This window comes from Symphalangus syndactylus, chromosome 3 (genome assembly GCF_028878055.3).
Source record: "Symphalangus syndactylus isolate Jambi chromosome 3, NHGRI_mSymSyn1-v2.1_pri, whole genome shotgun sequence".
In the NCBI taxonomy this organism is placed as follows: Eukaryota; Metazoa; Chordata; class Mammalia; order Primates; family Hylobatidae; genus Symphalangus; species Symphalangus syndactylus.
In genome coordinates, this window is record NC_072425.2 from 40,059,101 (window position 1) to 40,075,756 (window position 16,656).

The 16,656-nt window shown below is 43.0% G+C and overlaps 1 protein-coding gene across 1 annotated transcript in view; it reads left to right on the forward strand.

Moving 5' to 3' along the window:
* ABCA1 (ATP binding cassette subfamily A member 1) overlaps positions 1–16,656 on the forward strand; it is a 147,696-nt gene that overhangs the window by 24,067 nt on the left and 106,973 nt on the right. The window contains exons 2-3 of the mRNA XM_055271609.2: positions 1,093–1,250; positions 16,149–16,242. Of these exons, the coding sequence (XP_055127584.1) occupies positions 1,185–1,250; positions 16,149–16,242 (160 nt within the window). The 5' untranslated portion in view covers positions 1,093–1,184. The remainder of the gene's footprint in view (positions 1–1,092; positions 1,251–16,148; positions 16,243–16,656) is intronic.

Here is a 16,656-nt window from a genome sequence, read left to right on the forward strand (position 1 = left end):
CGGTGTGTTCAGGTGCAGGTGGAATGAGGCCAGAAGTGTGCATATGTGCTGACCGTGGGAGCTTGTTTGTCGGTTTCACAGTTGATGCCCTGAGTCTGCTGCAGCAGACTTGTTTCTCCATGGGATACTGTTTTCTTTCCAGAGACACAGCACTAGGGTTGTCCTCATTACCTGAGAGCCAGGTGTCGGTGGCATTTTCTTGGTGTTTACTCACACTCATCTAAGGCACGCTGTGGCTTTCCAGATTAGGAAACTGCTTTATTGATGGTGCTTTTTTTTTTTTTTTTTTTTTTTTTTTTGAGACAGAGTCTTGCTCTGTCGCCAGGCTGGAGTGCAGTGGCACGATCTCGGCTCACTGCACCTCCGCCTGCCGGGTTCAAGCGATTCTCCTGCCTCAGCCTCCCGAGTAACTGGGACTACAGGCGCCCGCCACCATGCCCAGCTAATTTTTGTATTTTTAGTAGAGACGGGGTTTCACTGTGTTGGCTAGGATGGTCTCGATCTCTTGACCTCGAGATCCGCCTGCCTCAGCCTCCCAAAGTGCTGGGGTTACAGGCTTGAGCCACCACACCTGGCCGATGGTGCTTTTTATCATTTGAAGGACTCAGTTGTGTAACCCACTGAAAATTAGTCTGTAAGGAAGTTCAGGGAATAGTAGAAGTCACTCCAGGCTTGAGGCAAAATTTACAAATGCTGCTGACTTTTTATGTAAGGGGAGGCATTTTCTTAGAGAAGAGAGGTAGGTCTCTGGGATTCCAGTAGGCCATTTCCATCCTCAGTGTTTTGGCCATCTGAGAGAGGTCTATTTTCAGAAATGCATTCTTCATTCCCAAATGATAACATCCATAGAACTAAAATGATTAGGACCATAACAACTAGCTCCTAGCCTGCTGTCGGAACACCTCCCAAGTCCCTCTTTGTGGGTGAACCCAGAGGCTGGGAGCTGGTGACTCATGATCCATTGAGAAGCAGTCATGAAGCAGAGCTGTGTGTTGGAGGTCTCAGCTGAGAGGGCTGGATTAGCAGTCCTCATTGGTGTATGGCTTTGCAGCAATAACTGACGGCTGTTTCCCCTCCTGCTTTATCTTTCAGTTAATGACCAGCCACGGCGTCCCTGCTGTGAGCTCTGGCCGCTGCCTTCCAGGGCTCCCGAGCCACACACTGTGGGTGCCGGCTGAGGGAACATGGCTTGTTGGCCTCAGCTGAGGTTGCTGCTGTGGAAGAACCTCACATTCAGAAGAAGACAAACAGTAAGCTTGGGTTTTTCGGCAGCGGGGGGTTCTCTCATTCTTTTCTTTGTGGTTTTGAGTTGGGGATTGGAGGAGGGAGGGAGGGAAGGAAGCTGTGTTGGTTTTCACACAGGGATTGATGGAATCTGGCTCTTATGGACACAGAACTGTGTGGTCGGGATATGGCGTGTGGCTTATCACAGAGGGCAGATTTGCAGCCAGGTAGAAATAGTAGCTTTGGTTTGTGCTACTGCCCAGGCATGAGTTCTGATCCCTAGGACCTGGCACCAAATTGCCCCTGAACACCCCACTTTTTCCTTTTGCCACAGCTCTGGGAGCCATCTGGCTCTCCAAAAGCCCCTAATGGGCCCCTGTCTTTCTGGAAGCTGTGGGTGAAGCGAGTTAATGGCCCCACTCTTAGAGATCAATACTGGGTATCTTGGTGTCAATCTGGATTCTTTCCTTACAGATTTGTGTCAGGCCTGGAGGAATATAATAACTGAGACTTGTTTTATTTCTGCGGAGGGTTCTAAGCCATTCACTTCCCAGCTGGGCCAATAATGCTTTGAGTAATCTGGAGATCATCTTTAATGCGCAGGTGAATGGAACTGTTCCACAGAGGGATGTGAGGGCTGTAGGGCAGAGTGAACTCCCTGAAGCTCAGACGTCAGCTCTTTGTCTCTCTATCTCTGAACTCCCTTCCTTAGAGATCCCATCTCTAGGATGCATTTCTCTGTAGTTTCTAAGTCTCTTGTTCCTGTTCTGCCTTTATTTTCTTTTCCTGGATTCTAAGCCAGTATCCCCACTTGGCTCTTAATGTAGCTTAACATGTCTGTAACCAAAATGATCATCTTTCTGAGATTCAAAGGGCTACAGGGGACTTTGGAGAGAATTTCATTCAGTTTTCCTCAAACTAGAATAATGCTTGCACTGTCTGTAAAAGAACAAAAGTGTCAAAGCACCCTTTTGTTCACTAAATTTCTTTTTTATTATAGTGTTACTTAAATATTAGGAAGTAAAAGTAGGTATAAACTTCTTATAGGCTGTTATTATACAACTATATGACCCATACATATTTACAAATTAAGTGCCAACAAAATTGCAAAATCAATACCATTCAAATTAATACCTTAAATGTGGTGAGGCAGCTGTTGTTCAACTGAAACCAAATTATAAGTTGCATGGCAGTAAATGCTGTCGTGCTGATTGTTTTGAGTTTGGCCAGTCTATATTATCATGTGCTAATGATTGAATTCTCCACCCATTTTTCTACTTGTATGACCTGAATTTGATGGCACCTGTTCCATCCTCATGAGTTTGCTACAATTACACTGGTGCCAACACAATCATAAACACAAATATAAACTTGGGCTTTGAAATCTTGTGCCAGAACTTGGCTTTAAAGTAAGCATTTAAAAAATCCATATGTGTTTATTAGACTTTGTTTAGATGACTGTTGAAATGAAAACAAAGTGTTGAAAATTCTCTTAGAGAACTTAAATATAATCCCTCAGCAATATGTATACAGATCTTCCTTTGAGAAAAACTGATTGTGTTCAGCCTCTCGTGCTACAAATGGGGAACCTGAATTCTGAGGCCTCTAGTGAGAGAACAGGGACTAGAATCTATGGATCCCATCTGTTTTAATAGTAATTGGAAAGTATAATAGATAATATTAATAAAATAAAAGCAAACACTTAGAATGAGTTTCCATGTGTGAGGCACTAACTGATTAGGCATTATTAACTAGATTTATTCCTTTTAAGGCCCTGCGATGTACTGTTATTTCCACATGTTGTAGCTGGGGAACGTGCTGCTCAGAGAGGTTAAGTAACTTGTCTGAGGTCCACACCACTAACAAGGAGCACAGATAGGGTTCAAATCCAGGTAATCTGACTCTGGAGCTGGCACTCTAACTCAATGTGCCAAATAGCTTTTCAGTGGTATCGTTATTTTGCCTATTCTCCATCTGAGAATATTAAAGTTTCTGACTCCTTCCTTGCCTTTCTCCCTGCCTCCTATGGTTATCTCCAGGTCTTGGTGTTCCAATCTTATATGTCCAGTCTTACTCTTATTCCTTTGCTGTGGTCCGGGGCTCCTGCCCCTTCTTATCCTGGTGGAAGGGGCCCACTTGCTGGGAAATTGTCTCTATCATGGTTTATCCATGTTGTGTGTCCATTAGTGAGTAGTGGGAAGAATCATATCATCTTGGCAATGAAAGGGGGGCTATGGCTCTGGGGTAGTCTAGTCTGAACCTCTTATTTTACAGATGAGAAAGCTAAGGTACAAAGCAAGGAAGGGATTTCCCAAGGTCACCCAGCCAGCAACTGAGCTGCAACCAGAAGCTGAGATCCCCAGGACTAGGGCCAAGCCTCATTCTGTCCCATCACAGTGACTTTTCTTCCCTCCTCCAAACTATTTTTATTTTTGATTTTTTTTGCAGCTGCTTAGCAGCTTGAAGGTAGAAGAAAGGGCAGGGAAGAGGTTTTCCGTGCTTAGCCAGGGAAGGAATCCTGCAACAGGATGTGGGGTTGGGTCATTCAAATTGGGCCAGACTCCACTGGTCGTGTTGCTTCTTGCTTGGTATTGCAGATAGGTTTAAAAGTGTTAGGATTAGAGAGATAGGCAGGTTTAGCCGAAGGCAGTTTGTAGCCTTGTGGCAGAGTTCTTGTTAAAGAAGGAAGTGGGATGCAACACCCTGACACAAAGGGGCTTAAGTTGTAATACCACTGCCTGCTAGCCTGTTTTCCTTACCTCCCTCCCTTCCTGATTTCTAAAGGAAGTATATTTTGCTGAATCAGAAAGAAAAGTGATTTATTTCAGGTTGCTGATGCTTAGATTGTTAGAGTTGGAAAGATCTGGCTTGCATCTTGTACAATTGACGGAACTGGGGCTCAGGGGGGCACAGGTGCCCAGAGTTGGTCAGTCAAGAAAGTAGCACCAGAACCAGTCTCCTGGTGGCCCTACAGTTGCAGACCCTTTTTTGCTTTGCTCTCTGTGTATACTAAAGCTTCTGTGTCTCTGAATCTCAAGTTCTGACTGGTAGCTACTTTCCAATCCACCTGGCTTAGATTTCTAGATTATATTGTTTAGACCTCAGAACCTCTTAAGGGTTGTGGGGCCACCTTGTTAGCTCACATAGTGAGAACCAGCCCTGCCCATTAGGTAGGGGAAGAAGTTAGCAGTCCATGATAGCTGTTGCCTGCAGTGTATGGAAGTTCATTGCGCAGTTCCCGTCTCCTGAGATCCTGGAGTGTATACGCTTGGCCTCAGAGCCCAGCACAGAGCCTGGCCTTGGGACATGCTTGGTAAGTATTTACTGAATGAGTGGGAAATGTCTTAAGGCCCATTAGTTTGCAGGTCTTGAGGAGGCTCCCTTGCACTAGGAAGAATAGAAAGAACCCATAAAGCCTGTGTGCTGCCGCCAGGAAGACTACAAACACTATCTTCAGCCTGGAGCTGAACAGTATACCCCAGAGCAACGCCGTTGAAAGGCAGTGCTTGCCTTTTCATTCTGTGTCCTGGTTTGCTGGTAACTCCTGGGTCCCCCCCCTCCTGTGCCCCCATTGTGCAGACTCACGGGGGACCATCAGCCAGAGTTAGTTTTCCACTGTTTCTGTTAGGCAAAGAAATAAATTGAATTGAGTTGTGAAAGTTGGGTGCAAAGCTCAGTTTGGGTCCAAAGTAACAGTTAACTTGTGTGGGTGGCAGATATTCAGTACAAACAGGGCTGGGGACAGGAAGGGGAAGAGAACTTCAGAGCTTTCAGGGTCCTCATCTGGTTTTAGGCTGATCCAGAGGCCAAGGTCCCCATGGAACAAACTGGACAAAGTGAGGGTGGCCATATGGCCTCTTTTCTTTTGCCTTTATTATTAATTTTCTCAAATAGATCTGACTAGTCATGTGGCTGGAAAAATAGTTAATTGTGATTTTTTTTTTTTTTTTTAAACTGAGTCTCACTCTATCGCCCAGGCTGGAGTGCAGTGGCACGATCTCAGCTCGCCGCAACCTCTGCCTCCTGGGTTCAAGCAATTCTCGTGCCTCAGCCTCTCGGGTAGCACACAGCACCACGCCTGGCTAATTTTTGTATTTTTAGTAGAGACGCGGTTTTAGCATGTTGGCCAGGCTCGTCTTGAACTCCTGACCTCAAGTGATCTACCCACCTCAGCCTCCCAACGTGCTGGGATTACAGGCATGAGCCACTGCACCCAGCCAGAGTACCACTATTTGGGCATTCTTTAATGAAAAAGAATGAACTATCCAAAAATTAAAACTCTTCATTTATGAGCTTTTAGAGAATTTTACAGAGTAGATGGAAACTCTCTGCATCCTTTCCCCACTTCTAGTTTCACCTGACACATTTCTTCCCTGTCCTTACTCCTGGGCCGGCAGCAGTGGTCATGATTCCAATCCCAGCTTGGCCACCATCTGCCTCAGTGGCCTAGGAAAACTCCTTTCTCCAGAGCTTTAGTTTTCTCTTCTACGGAATGAAGAAAGTTAAAACAAATAGATATTTATTGTTTCATTTCGGTAAATATCTATTAAGCATCTATTACTTGTGGGATGGTTAGCTGGGTATATAGTGGTGAGGAAGCCGGGCATGAGTACTGCTTTCATAGAGCTTACAGTTTAGTGAGGCCAGCAGATGTGAAACACATCATCGCACAAATAAAAATATAACTATAAACTGTGATGAGGATTATGAAGGAAAAAACCCAACGAACTGTGGTACTGGTGTTAGATACTAGCAGGTGTGGGTAGGGATGTCATTTAGAATGACAGGTCGTGACATTAAAGCTGAGAGCCCTGAAGTTCGAGCAGTGATTAGCCAGGCAAAGATCAGAGGCCTAGAGATAGGGAAATCCATTCCAGGCAGAGAGACTGGGGGTACCTGTGCCCTAGGTCAGGGAACAGAAGAAAGCTAGTGGCACTGGTGGAGTGAATAAGATTGGCTGGGGATGAGTTGGTAATAGACATGACCAGATCATTCAGGGCCTTGGAACTGGGGAAGGAGAATTTAATTTAATATTTCTTTATTTATTTTTTGAGATGGAGTCTAGCCTGTCGCCCAGGCTGGAGTGCAGTCGAGCAATCTCGGCTCACTGCAACCTTTGCCTCCCGGCTTCAAGCGATTCTCCTGCCTTAGCCTCCTAGTAGCTGGGATTACAGACACCCACCACCACGCCCAGCTAATTTTTGTATTTTTAGTAGATATAGGGTTTCACCATATTGGCCAGGCTGGTCTCAAACTCCTGACCTCGTGATCCGCCCGCCTCGGGCGGGATTACAGGCTTGAGCCACAGTGCCCTGCGAGAATTTAATTTTATTTTATGTGCAAGAGGATTCCCTGAGGTAGTCAGGCCACATTGTCTGGTGACTTTTGGGATAGAGGGAACTTGAATGACAATGGTCCAAGAAAGGCATTGTAATCATTACATATACATGGACCATTTTATGCTCTGTTTTCTTCTTTCATTTAAGATTATTTAGTGTGTGTGTTCACATATTTCTAAATCATCTTCTTATTTAGAATAATGATTTCCGATGTGTAGGCTGTGTTTTATAGTTTTGAAAGTAATACTTTGATATCTATTGTTTTCTTTTTTTTTTTTTTTTTTTTTTGAGACGGAGTCTCGCTCTGTCACCCAGGCTGGGGTGCAGTGGTGCGATCTCGGCTCACTGCAAGCTCTGCCTCCCGGGTTCACGCCGTTCTCCTGCCTCAGCCTCTCCGAGTAGCTGGGACTACAGGTGCCCGCCACCACGCCCGGCTAATTTTTTGTATTTTTAGTAGAGACGGGGTTTTCACCGTGGTCTCGATCTCCTGACCTCGTGATCCGCCCGCCTCGGCCTCCCAAAGTGCTGGGATTACAAGCGTGAGCCACCGCGCCCGGCCAATATCCATTATTTTCTTGATTCTCATGGCAATTCTGAGGTGTATGCATTGCAATTTCTGTTTCACAGATGAAGAGAGTATTGTTAATAAGTTAATGGCCGGGCATGGTGGCTTGCACCTATAATCCCAGCACTTTGGGAGATCGAGGTGGGCGGATCACTTGAGGCCAGGAATTTGAGACCAGCCTGGTGAATGTGGTGACACCCTATCTCTACTAAAAATACAAAAATTAGCCAGGTGTGGTAGCACTTGCCTGTAATCCCAGCTATTCGGGAGGGTGAGGCAGGAGAATTCGCTTGAACCTGGGAGGTGGAAGTTGCAGTAAGCCAAGATTGCACCACTGTACTCCTGCCTGGGTGACAGAGTGAGACTCTGTCTCAAAAGAAAAAAAGTTGCTAAGAGGAGGGCTGGGATCTTTTGGCTCCAAATCTACTGTAGGATGATGCATTTGACATTCCTGATAGCTGTGCAGTAATCCATCAACACAGTTTTTATAGTTCAAACCCTGTTGCCAACATTTAGATTTTCCATGTGTGCTGTTACAAATAAATTACTATAAAGATTCTATACATTTAATCTTTTATTATTTTTGTATTATTTCTGTAGGCCAAAATCTGAGGAACAGGATTACTAGGTTGAAGGGAAATGGCCCTTGAAGTGTCTGATCAGATGTCTTTCCCGAGGATCCAACCAATTTAAATAGCCACCATGAATGCATGAGACTTTGTAGTTTAGGGAAGGCAGGCCTGGTTTTAAAAATCGTTTCCCCTCTCTAGCATTTTTCTGATGTGATCCTTAAGATTTCACTTTAGTTTTCCCAGCTCTCATTGGCATGTATGCTATTAGGGATGGGTCTAAAATTAATTTTTCTTGACATTCATATCATGTCATCCCAGTGATTATTTAATAATCACTATTGATTAAATAGTGATTCCTTTTCTAGTTATTTTTGGGACATTTATTAAAACCTGGATATGGTGGCTCATGCCTGTATTCCCAGCACTTTGGGAGGCTGGGATGGGGGGATTGCTTGAGATTAGGAGTTCAAGACCAGCCTGGGCAGCATAGCAAGGCTCCATCTCTATAAAAATAAGGAAATTAGTCAGGCATGGTGGCACTTGCCTGGAGTCCCAGCTGCTTGGAAGGCTGAGGTGGGAGAACTGCTTGAGTCTAGATGGTCAAGGCTGCAGTGATCTATGACTATACCACTGTACTCCAGCCTGTGCAACAGGGTGATACCGTGTCTCAAAAAAAAATAAAAAAAAAAAATGTGTAGGGAGCAATTTTGGAGTTATTCATTGGGTCATTTGATGTGTAGTTTTAGTTTTGGTGCTGATACAGCCCAGAATGTACACTCCATTTGATGAACATTCTGATATGGGGGAGCTCATTGTCCCCCACTTACCTTTTTGCCTCTCAGAATATCTTTTGATATTTTCATCTGTTTTTTCCCCATTGAATGTTATTACCTTATCAAGCTCAAAAAAAGTACCCTACTGCTATTTTAAGTGCAGTTGTGTTAAATCTATAAATTAGCTTGGGAAATTTGGATATTAAATGATCTCATCAAGAAGCAGAGCTTAGCTCTCCTTAATTCTTGTCTTCCTTTATTTATCCTACTAAAGTTCTGTGGTTTTCTTTTATATAAGAAGCACATGTTTGGCTAAGTTAATACCTAGGTATTTTGTTTATATGTCTGTTCTCACTGTGAATAGTATTCTCTTTTCTCCACATTATATTAATTTAACTGGTTTTCACAGGCTTATAGCAATGCTATTATTTAGGAGAATTTACCTTGGTTCTGATTAATTTACCCATACTTGCAAATCATTTGCATCTTTTTAGTTAACTTTGTGAGTTCTGTTAGATTTATGACCATGCTGGAAACAGAAAGGATATTTTCATCTCTTCTTTTCTGATGTTTATTCTTCTTGTTTCCTTTTTCATGCCCTGTTGTATTCTCAAGAATCTCTCAATACTAAGAAATAGCGACTTCATTTTTCACATGGAGTGCATTATTTTGGCTACCATGATTCAGAAGCCTCTTGCCCAAGGCCCAATTTTATTCTGCTAGTTTTCTGTGTTCTTTGTACATGGCCCTTGCGCTGCCCTAACCTTGAATTAACGTGGATAAATCTCAAGAATTTAAGAGCACCGTGACTGTGTCCTCAGGCTAGGTAGTGAAATGTGTTCACAGGGTGACTGGGTTGTGGTCTATGAACTTCTGCAGCCAGCAGTAAAAGTCAGGCATGAATAATCAAGTGGACAGTGAACATCTGTAGTGTGGGAGATGTTGGCATAACTATGAATGATGATTCAAGAGTGGTTTGATGCATATTGAATAACATGATGATAAGTACTAGATTCTGTGCTAAGCCTTCTATGTGAAATACATTTAATTCTCATAATAGCTCTAGAGCAGTGGTTCTCAACTGGGGGCAGTTATCCTCCAACCCCACCCCACCCTCACCCTTCCACCAGGGGCGTAACATCTGGAGATATTTTTGGTTGTCACAATCCTGGGAATGTACGTGCTGATATTTAGAGGTTGAGGTCAGGGATGCTGCTAAACTTCCTAGAATTCACAGGAGAGTCTCTCACGACAACTATCTGTCCCCAAATGTCAGTAGGGTCGCTATCAAGAAAATCTGCTCCAGCAGTGCCTGCTCATGTTATCCCCATGTTGAAATAACAAGATGGGAAGTGCAAAGTGGTGCTTTGGTACTCTTGGAGCAGCTTTGACTTTGGTGAGAAATGCCTTTTAAAAACAATGGTTCTCCCCATCTTTCCACCCCATGGGGAGGTGTGGGGTTGGGTGGGTAGGCACCAAAGCAAGATTTAGAAGAGTTTTCTGTAGGAATTTATAATGGTAAAGGGTCAACTTCATTTCCAAGCTATTTGTGAGGGTTTATGTTTAGGAAAAGTGCTAAGCTTAGAGATGGAGGAGAAATCTGATTTTATTAATGAGCGTAGCCATAATGGCATATCCTGGCAGAAGTCAAGTTTGGTTTCTAGAGGGAGGCTATTATGAAAAGAGATACCTGGAACATTCCCCTGGGTTTGGAAGGTGAGTTCTAGGTTCAATGATGGGAAGAATTTTCGAGGTCCAAGGTAGAAGGGCAAAGATTAAATTTTGTCTCTCATGAGTTCTCTGGCTCAGGTGGTGTGAACTTTGGAGACAGTCTCTTTAATTCACTCATACATGCTAGTGTCTCAGCTCAGCAAGGGCTTTGAGCGAGCAGGCATCTGTATGCTCTGGTAAGTGAAGGCAAAGTGCATAAGGAGGTTGGGGTCCATAATGGCGAAGAGAAGGAGACCTTCAGTCAGAGTGGCTTTGAATCTTGGCTCTGCCATTTGCCAATCTTGGACCATTGGGCAGTGTATTAACTCTTTGAATCTCAGCTTCCTCTTCTGTAAAATGTGTATAACAAGAGTACTAACTGGATTGTTTAATGATTAAATGAGTTAATGTATATAAAGCACTCACAACCCTGGTACATAGTAAGACCTTTCATTATTATTATCATCATCAATTTTTTTTAACCTCTTTTCCTGATCTGCTTACACTCACCAGCTTCAGCTGCTCCAAATGGCTTGTAAGACTTTTTGTTTGCCCTTTGCTGTCAGTTGCCATGGGGAAGATCCATTCATTTTTTTCTTTTTTTTTTTTTTTTTTTTTTTTTTTGAGACGGAGTCTTGCTGTGTCACCCAGGCTGGAGTGCAGTGGCACAATCTCGGCTCACTGCAAACTCCGCCTCCCGGGTTCACGCCATTCTCCTGCCTCAGCCTCTCCGAGTAGCTGGGACTACAGGCGCCCGCCACCACGCCCGGCTAATTTTTTGTATTTTTAGTAGAGACGGGGTTTCACCGTGGTCTCGATCTCCTGACCTCGTGATCCGCCCGCCTCGGCCTCCCAAAGTGCTGGGATTACAAGCGTGAGCCACCGCGCCCGGCTCATTCATTTTTTTCAGTCAACCACCGTATTTTGAGCATCTGCTGCCCTACAGGATCCTAGATATGGGGGCTGCAGAGATGTCCAGGAACATAAGCCTTGATTCATTGGGTCAGATCAGTGCTCAGCAGGGCTGGCAAGTGCTGGGTTTCTTTTAAGTGGCATATCTTAAAATGTATATGTCCCAAACATAGCTTTGTGATGGCAGTGTGATGGGTACAAAAGCACACACTTAAGGGTCAGTAGATCTGGGTTCAAACATTGGTGCAGTTTCTTATGGCTCATAAATTGTTCAAACCTCAGTTTCTTCACTTCTAAAATGGTAATGATACAACCTACCTCCCATAGTTATTAAGAATTAAATACTGGAAATGAGATACACAAAACGTCCTGAGTACACAGTAGCTGCCCAGTATTGGCTGTTAAGTATTATAAATCTACAAGCTGTGAGTTCATCTTACCTCTGTGGATCCTGTTGATATTTCTAGACCATGCCACCTAGTGGGGCCATTTCCTACCTGAGTCACACGTGGTGTCAAATAGAATGTCGTGTGGCCTCCTGAGTTGGGTAGAATTGGCTGCTCATCTCAACCCCGTTACTGACTATTTCTGTGATTTACCCTTCCTCTAGCCTTAGCCTTGCTACATATAAAATGAAGACAATAATGTTTCCTATCTCACAGGGTTGTCCTGAGGATTAAATCAAGTAATTAATATAACATGTGCCTTGTACATATTGGGCCCTAAATAAAAGGTAACTACTATTTATCCTAAAAGTACAAATGGTAGTTTCAGAGCTTCAAGGTTGATGACTATTTATCTTACTCATACTCTTTGTTTAGTTTCATTTTTTCCCCTCATTTCATTAGTATTTTCTTTTCTTTTCTTTTCTTTTTTGAGACGAAGTCTTGCTCTGTTGCCCAGGCTGGAGTGCAATGGAGCGATCTCGGCTCACTCCAACCTCTGTCTCCTGGGTTCAAACAATTCTCCTGCCTCAGCCTCCCGAGTAGCTGGGATTACAGGCTCCCACCACCACGCCCAGCTATTTTTTGTATTTTTAGTAGAGACAGGGTTTCACCCTGTTGACTAGGCTGGTCTTGAACTCCTGACCTCATGATCAACCCACCTCAGCCTCCCAAAGTGCTGGGATTACAGGTGTGAGCCACCGCACCCGGCCTCAGTATTTTCTAAATTTATTTACAGTCAGCCATTTAAAAAAAAAAGTTGTATTCCTGTCTTTGTTAATATTTGTAAGTGATTTTATTTAGCTACAAGCTTGGAATGGCATATAATTGTGTGTTCTGCTTTTTTCACTTAATATTATATGGTTAATGATTTCTGTGTTTCATAAACATTGTTGTGATGATGGCATGATATATTGTTGAGTACATGTACCGTAATTTAATCATTTCCCTATTGCTGTGCAATTAAGTTGTTTCCAATATTTTGCAATTATAATGTTTCAACGAATGAATAACTTCATGCATATAGCTTTTTGATATCTTAAGTTCAGTTTCCTAAGATGAATTTCCAGGAATAGTAATTGGGCAAATGGGATAAACATGACCCTTGAATACGTATTGTTACATTGCTTTCCCAAAGGGCTCAACTGATTTATATTTCCATGTTCATTATCTTCTAAACTTCAGCTCATTTAATCACCAAACATTTTTAAAGCCGTTATCATGTGGTAGGCTTAGTAAGAAGAAAGTGACCCTAAGGCGGAAGCTTATGTATAAATAGGGTCCCTGGTGTACCAAGTCCTGATAAAGACACAAAGTACCTGGGGAAACTGAGATGAGGGAGTCCTGGCTCAGCTGGGAGAAAAGTTTATTTTCATAGAGTCATGGTTTTGTTCTTTGACAGAAAGAAAATTACTTTCTTCCCCACCCCCACTCCCAGCTTTATTGAGGTATAATTGACAAATAAAAATTGTATATCTTTAAGATATGCAATGTGATATATATGTATATCTCAACTTAAAAAGTAAGCTATAGAATAAAAAGGTGTTTGCTATTAAAAAAAGAGAAAAGGCTGAATGTCATTCCAAGCTTGGAGATTTGAATATGTTGCCTTTTTGGGATTATTTACAGAAATATTAGCAAGACCAGCCCCATGGTTGGTCTTGAGTACTCCACTGTTGGCATGCTTTCTTCCAGAGAGGGATCCATTTGACTTTATTTCTCATTCTGTTGTGTCGTCTGTGCAAACTATTCTTGATAGTTTTATGGTAACAGTGTTTTTTTGTTCCATGAGATAATTTATACATGCTCATTGTGGAAAATTTAGAAAAGACAGGAAAGTATTAAAAACATCACTTTTTTTTTTTTTTTTTAAGAGACAGAATCTTGCTCTGTTGCCCAGGCTGGAGTGCAGTGGCGTGATCTCAGCTCACGGCAACCTCTGCTTCCCAGGTTTAAGTGATTTCTCCTGCCTCAGCCTCCCGAGTAGCTGGGAGTACAGGCATGCACCACCATGCCTGGCTAATTTTGTATTTGTAGTAGAGATGGGGTTTCACCATGTTGGCCAGGCTGGTCTCAAACTCCTGACCTCAGGTGATCTGCCTGCGTTGGCCTCCCAAAGTTCTGGGATTATAGGCAGAAGCCACTGCGTCAGCCACACCTATGTTCTTATCATCCTAGTACATCCACTGTCATTATCTCGCTGTATTTCCTTCTGCCCAGTCTCACTCTGATTATGCAGTGGCGTGATCTCGGCTTACTGCAACCTAGGCCTCCTGGGTTCGAGCGATTCTCCTGCCTTAGCCTCCTGGGTTCAAGTGATTCTCCTGCCTTGGCCTCTCAAGTAGCTGGGATTACAGGCATACACCCCCATGCCCATCTAATTTTTGTATTTTTAGTAGACACGGCGTTTCACCATGTTGGCCAGGCTGGTCTCCAACTCCTGACCTCAGGTGATCCGCCTGCCTTGGCCTCACAAAGTGATTACAGGCACGAGCCTCTGCGTCCATCGCCAAAAAGATTTTTTAGAAGAGTTTAATGTAGAACCATATCAAAGGTCTTTGGAAATAAAAAACTTTTTTAAAATATCAGAAATAAAACAACAAATAAATAAATAAATTAAAAAAAACACCCAAAACAATCTGAAGCACAAGCAATAGCAGAAAGGTTCAATTATGATCTATTCATAGAGTGGAATATCAAATAGACATTACAAGACATGTTTTAAGAGTATATTTTATGTCATGGGAAATGCTCTCCCAGTATGATGTTAAATGAAAAAGCAGAATACAAAAGTATATATGCTGCATAGTGTCAATATTGTAGAGAAAAAATATTATTTATGTATGCATGAAAAAAGACAAAAGATATTAACAGAGATCCATCGTTAGTTCAGTTTACTAGGGATTGTCTCTGGGAGGTAGGATTAAGGTGATTTATATTTACCTTTTTAAACTTTTCTGTATTTTTTTATTTTCAAATTTTCCATAAAAATATACGGACTTGAAGATCAAGAAAAAATTTCTGCTTTGGCTGAGTGCAGTGGCTCACGCCTGTAATCCCAGCAGTTTGGGAGCCCTAGGGGAGAGGATCACTTGAACCCAAGAGTTTGACGTTACAGTGAGCTATGATCTCTAGATCGTACCCTAGCCTGGACGACGGAGCAAGACCCTGTCTCCAAAAAAAACACAAAAACAAAATCTTTGCTTTTTTTTTTTTTTTTTGAGACGGAGTCTCTCTCTGTTGCCCCAGCTGGAGTGCAGTGGCACAATCTCAGCTCGCTGCAACCTCTGCCTCCTGGGTTCAAGCGATTCTCCTGCCTCAGCCTCCCAAGTACCTGGGATTCCATGCACCCACCACTATGCCCAGCTACTTTTTTGTATTTTTGGTAGAGACAGGGTTTTACCATGCTGGCCAGGCTGGTCTCGAATTCCTTGACCTCAGCTGATCCACCCGCCTCGGCCTCCCAAAGTGCTGGGATTACAGGCATGAGCCACTGTGCCCAGCCCAATCTTTTGCTGTTTTTAAAAAAAGAAGACAAAAGGGGATTTTATACCAGTGTTCTCTTGGCTGTGTGACTCTGAAGCCACAGTTATAAGTTATAATTATTCTTAAACACAACACCCTGTGACTCTTTTGGGCTCTTTGGTGTTTATCTTGATTACAATGTTGGAATATAGAAACGAAAGGAATGGGAGAGGTGATAGACTTCAGGCAGTGTAACTAGTTGTTCTGAACACTACGGGCTCAATTACATTATGTCTAGTGATTTCCATCTTGTCCTTCTGCTAATTTATCCCTTGGTAACTCACTGAGGCAGGGTTTTCCTTTGGAGAAACCTCATTGTTTTAACCAGTGTATCATGCTTGCTTAGAAGTTCAATGATCTTTTAACTCATTGGAGAAGATGGTGACCAGACCTGGACAGATGGGGAAGGACTTCGCACTCTCTCTGTACAGTCCTGAGTGCGCACAGCTCAATATGAAACTGTGTGTGAATTTTCATTGTCTTTGAGAGCCCTCTTCTCTGCCCCACAGGGAGCAGCTTTGTGTGCAATTAGAGGAGCAAGTGTTGTGTGTATTTAGCACAGCAGGTTGCCCTGGTCCTCTCCTTTCAACATAGTCACCACATACCTGGCACTGTGCTAACGCTGGGGATGCAGAGAAACTCGGATGGGTGCCTGCTTTCAGAGCGCTCAGTGTGCGGAAGAAGCCAGCAACAGAAACAGATGATTTCAGGAGCTCCGGGAAAATGCTGCAGGAGTGTGCCTGGGTTACTGGAGTAGCACAGGAGGAGGGCTTCTAGCTCAGGCTGAGATTTTAGTAAAGGAAATTATGCCACTATGAATCCTGAAGAATGAGTAGAAGTGAACCAGATAAAGCAGGATAGGAAGCATCTTCCCTTACCTAAGGGAAGACACAGAGGCATATGGAATGGTGTATTAAAAGTTTGGAACTCCAAACAGTTCTGTTAAAGCTTAGAGAGTGGTAGGAAAGACTGGAGAAGTTGATTAATTAGTAAATGAAATTTTCTGTGGATTTCCCAAATCCCAGTGGCATTGGACATCCATGTTATTTTTAAATTTACAGTGTTGTGTCTTATTTCCCATTCAGTGTCAGCTGCTGCTGGAAGTGGCCTGGCCTCTATTTATCTTCCTGATCCTGATCTCTGTTCGGCTGAGCTACCCACCCTATGAGCAACATGAATGTAAGTAACTGTTGATGTTGCCTGAGACTCACCAATGGCAGGGAAAATCCAGGCAGTGAACGTGGGCTAAATTGGACTTTTCCAAAGATGCTGTCTTTGGGAAACATCACACATGGTTTGGATCAGAAAACCTAGGTTTCTAATTTGTTGATAAGGCATGAACTCAGGAGACTGTTTTCAGTCCTAGTGAATGGTGATAATTGTAATTATAACAATAGCCAACATCTCTTTTACACATTTTAAATCATGAAAATAGAATAACCTTACTGATAATTTTAGAAAGTGGTGATTAAAAGCACATTTAAGATAATGCCTTAACACCTAGTCTTTTCCATATGCATGATGTCTTAATCACACATTGCAAATCATGGAACACAGAATTTTAAGCAGCATTTGTGTAGAACTTCTCAGTTT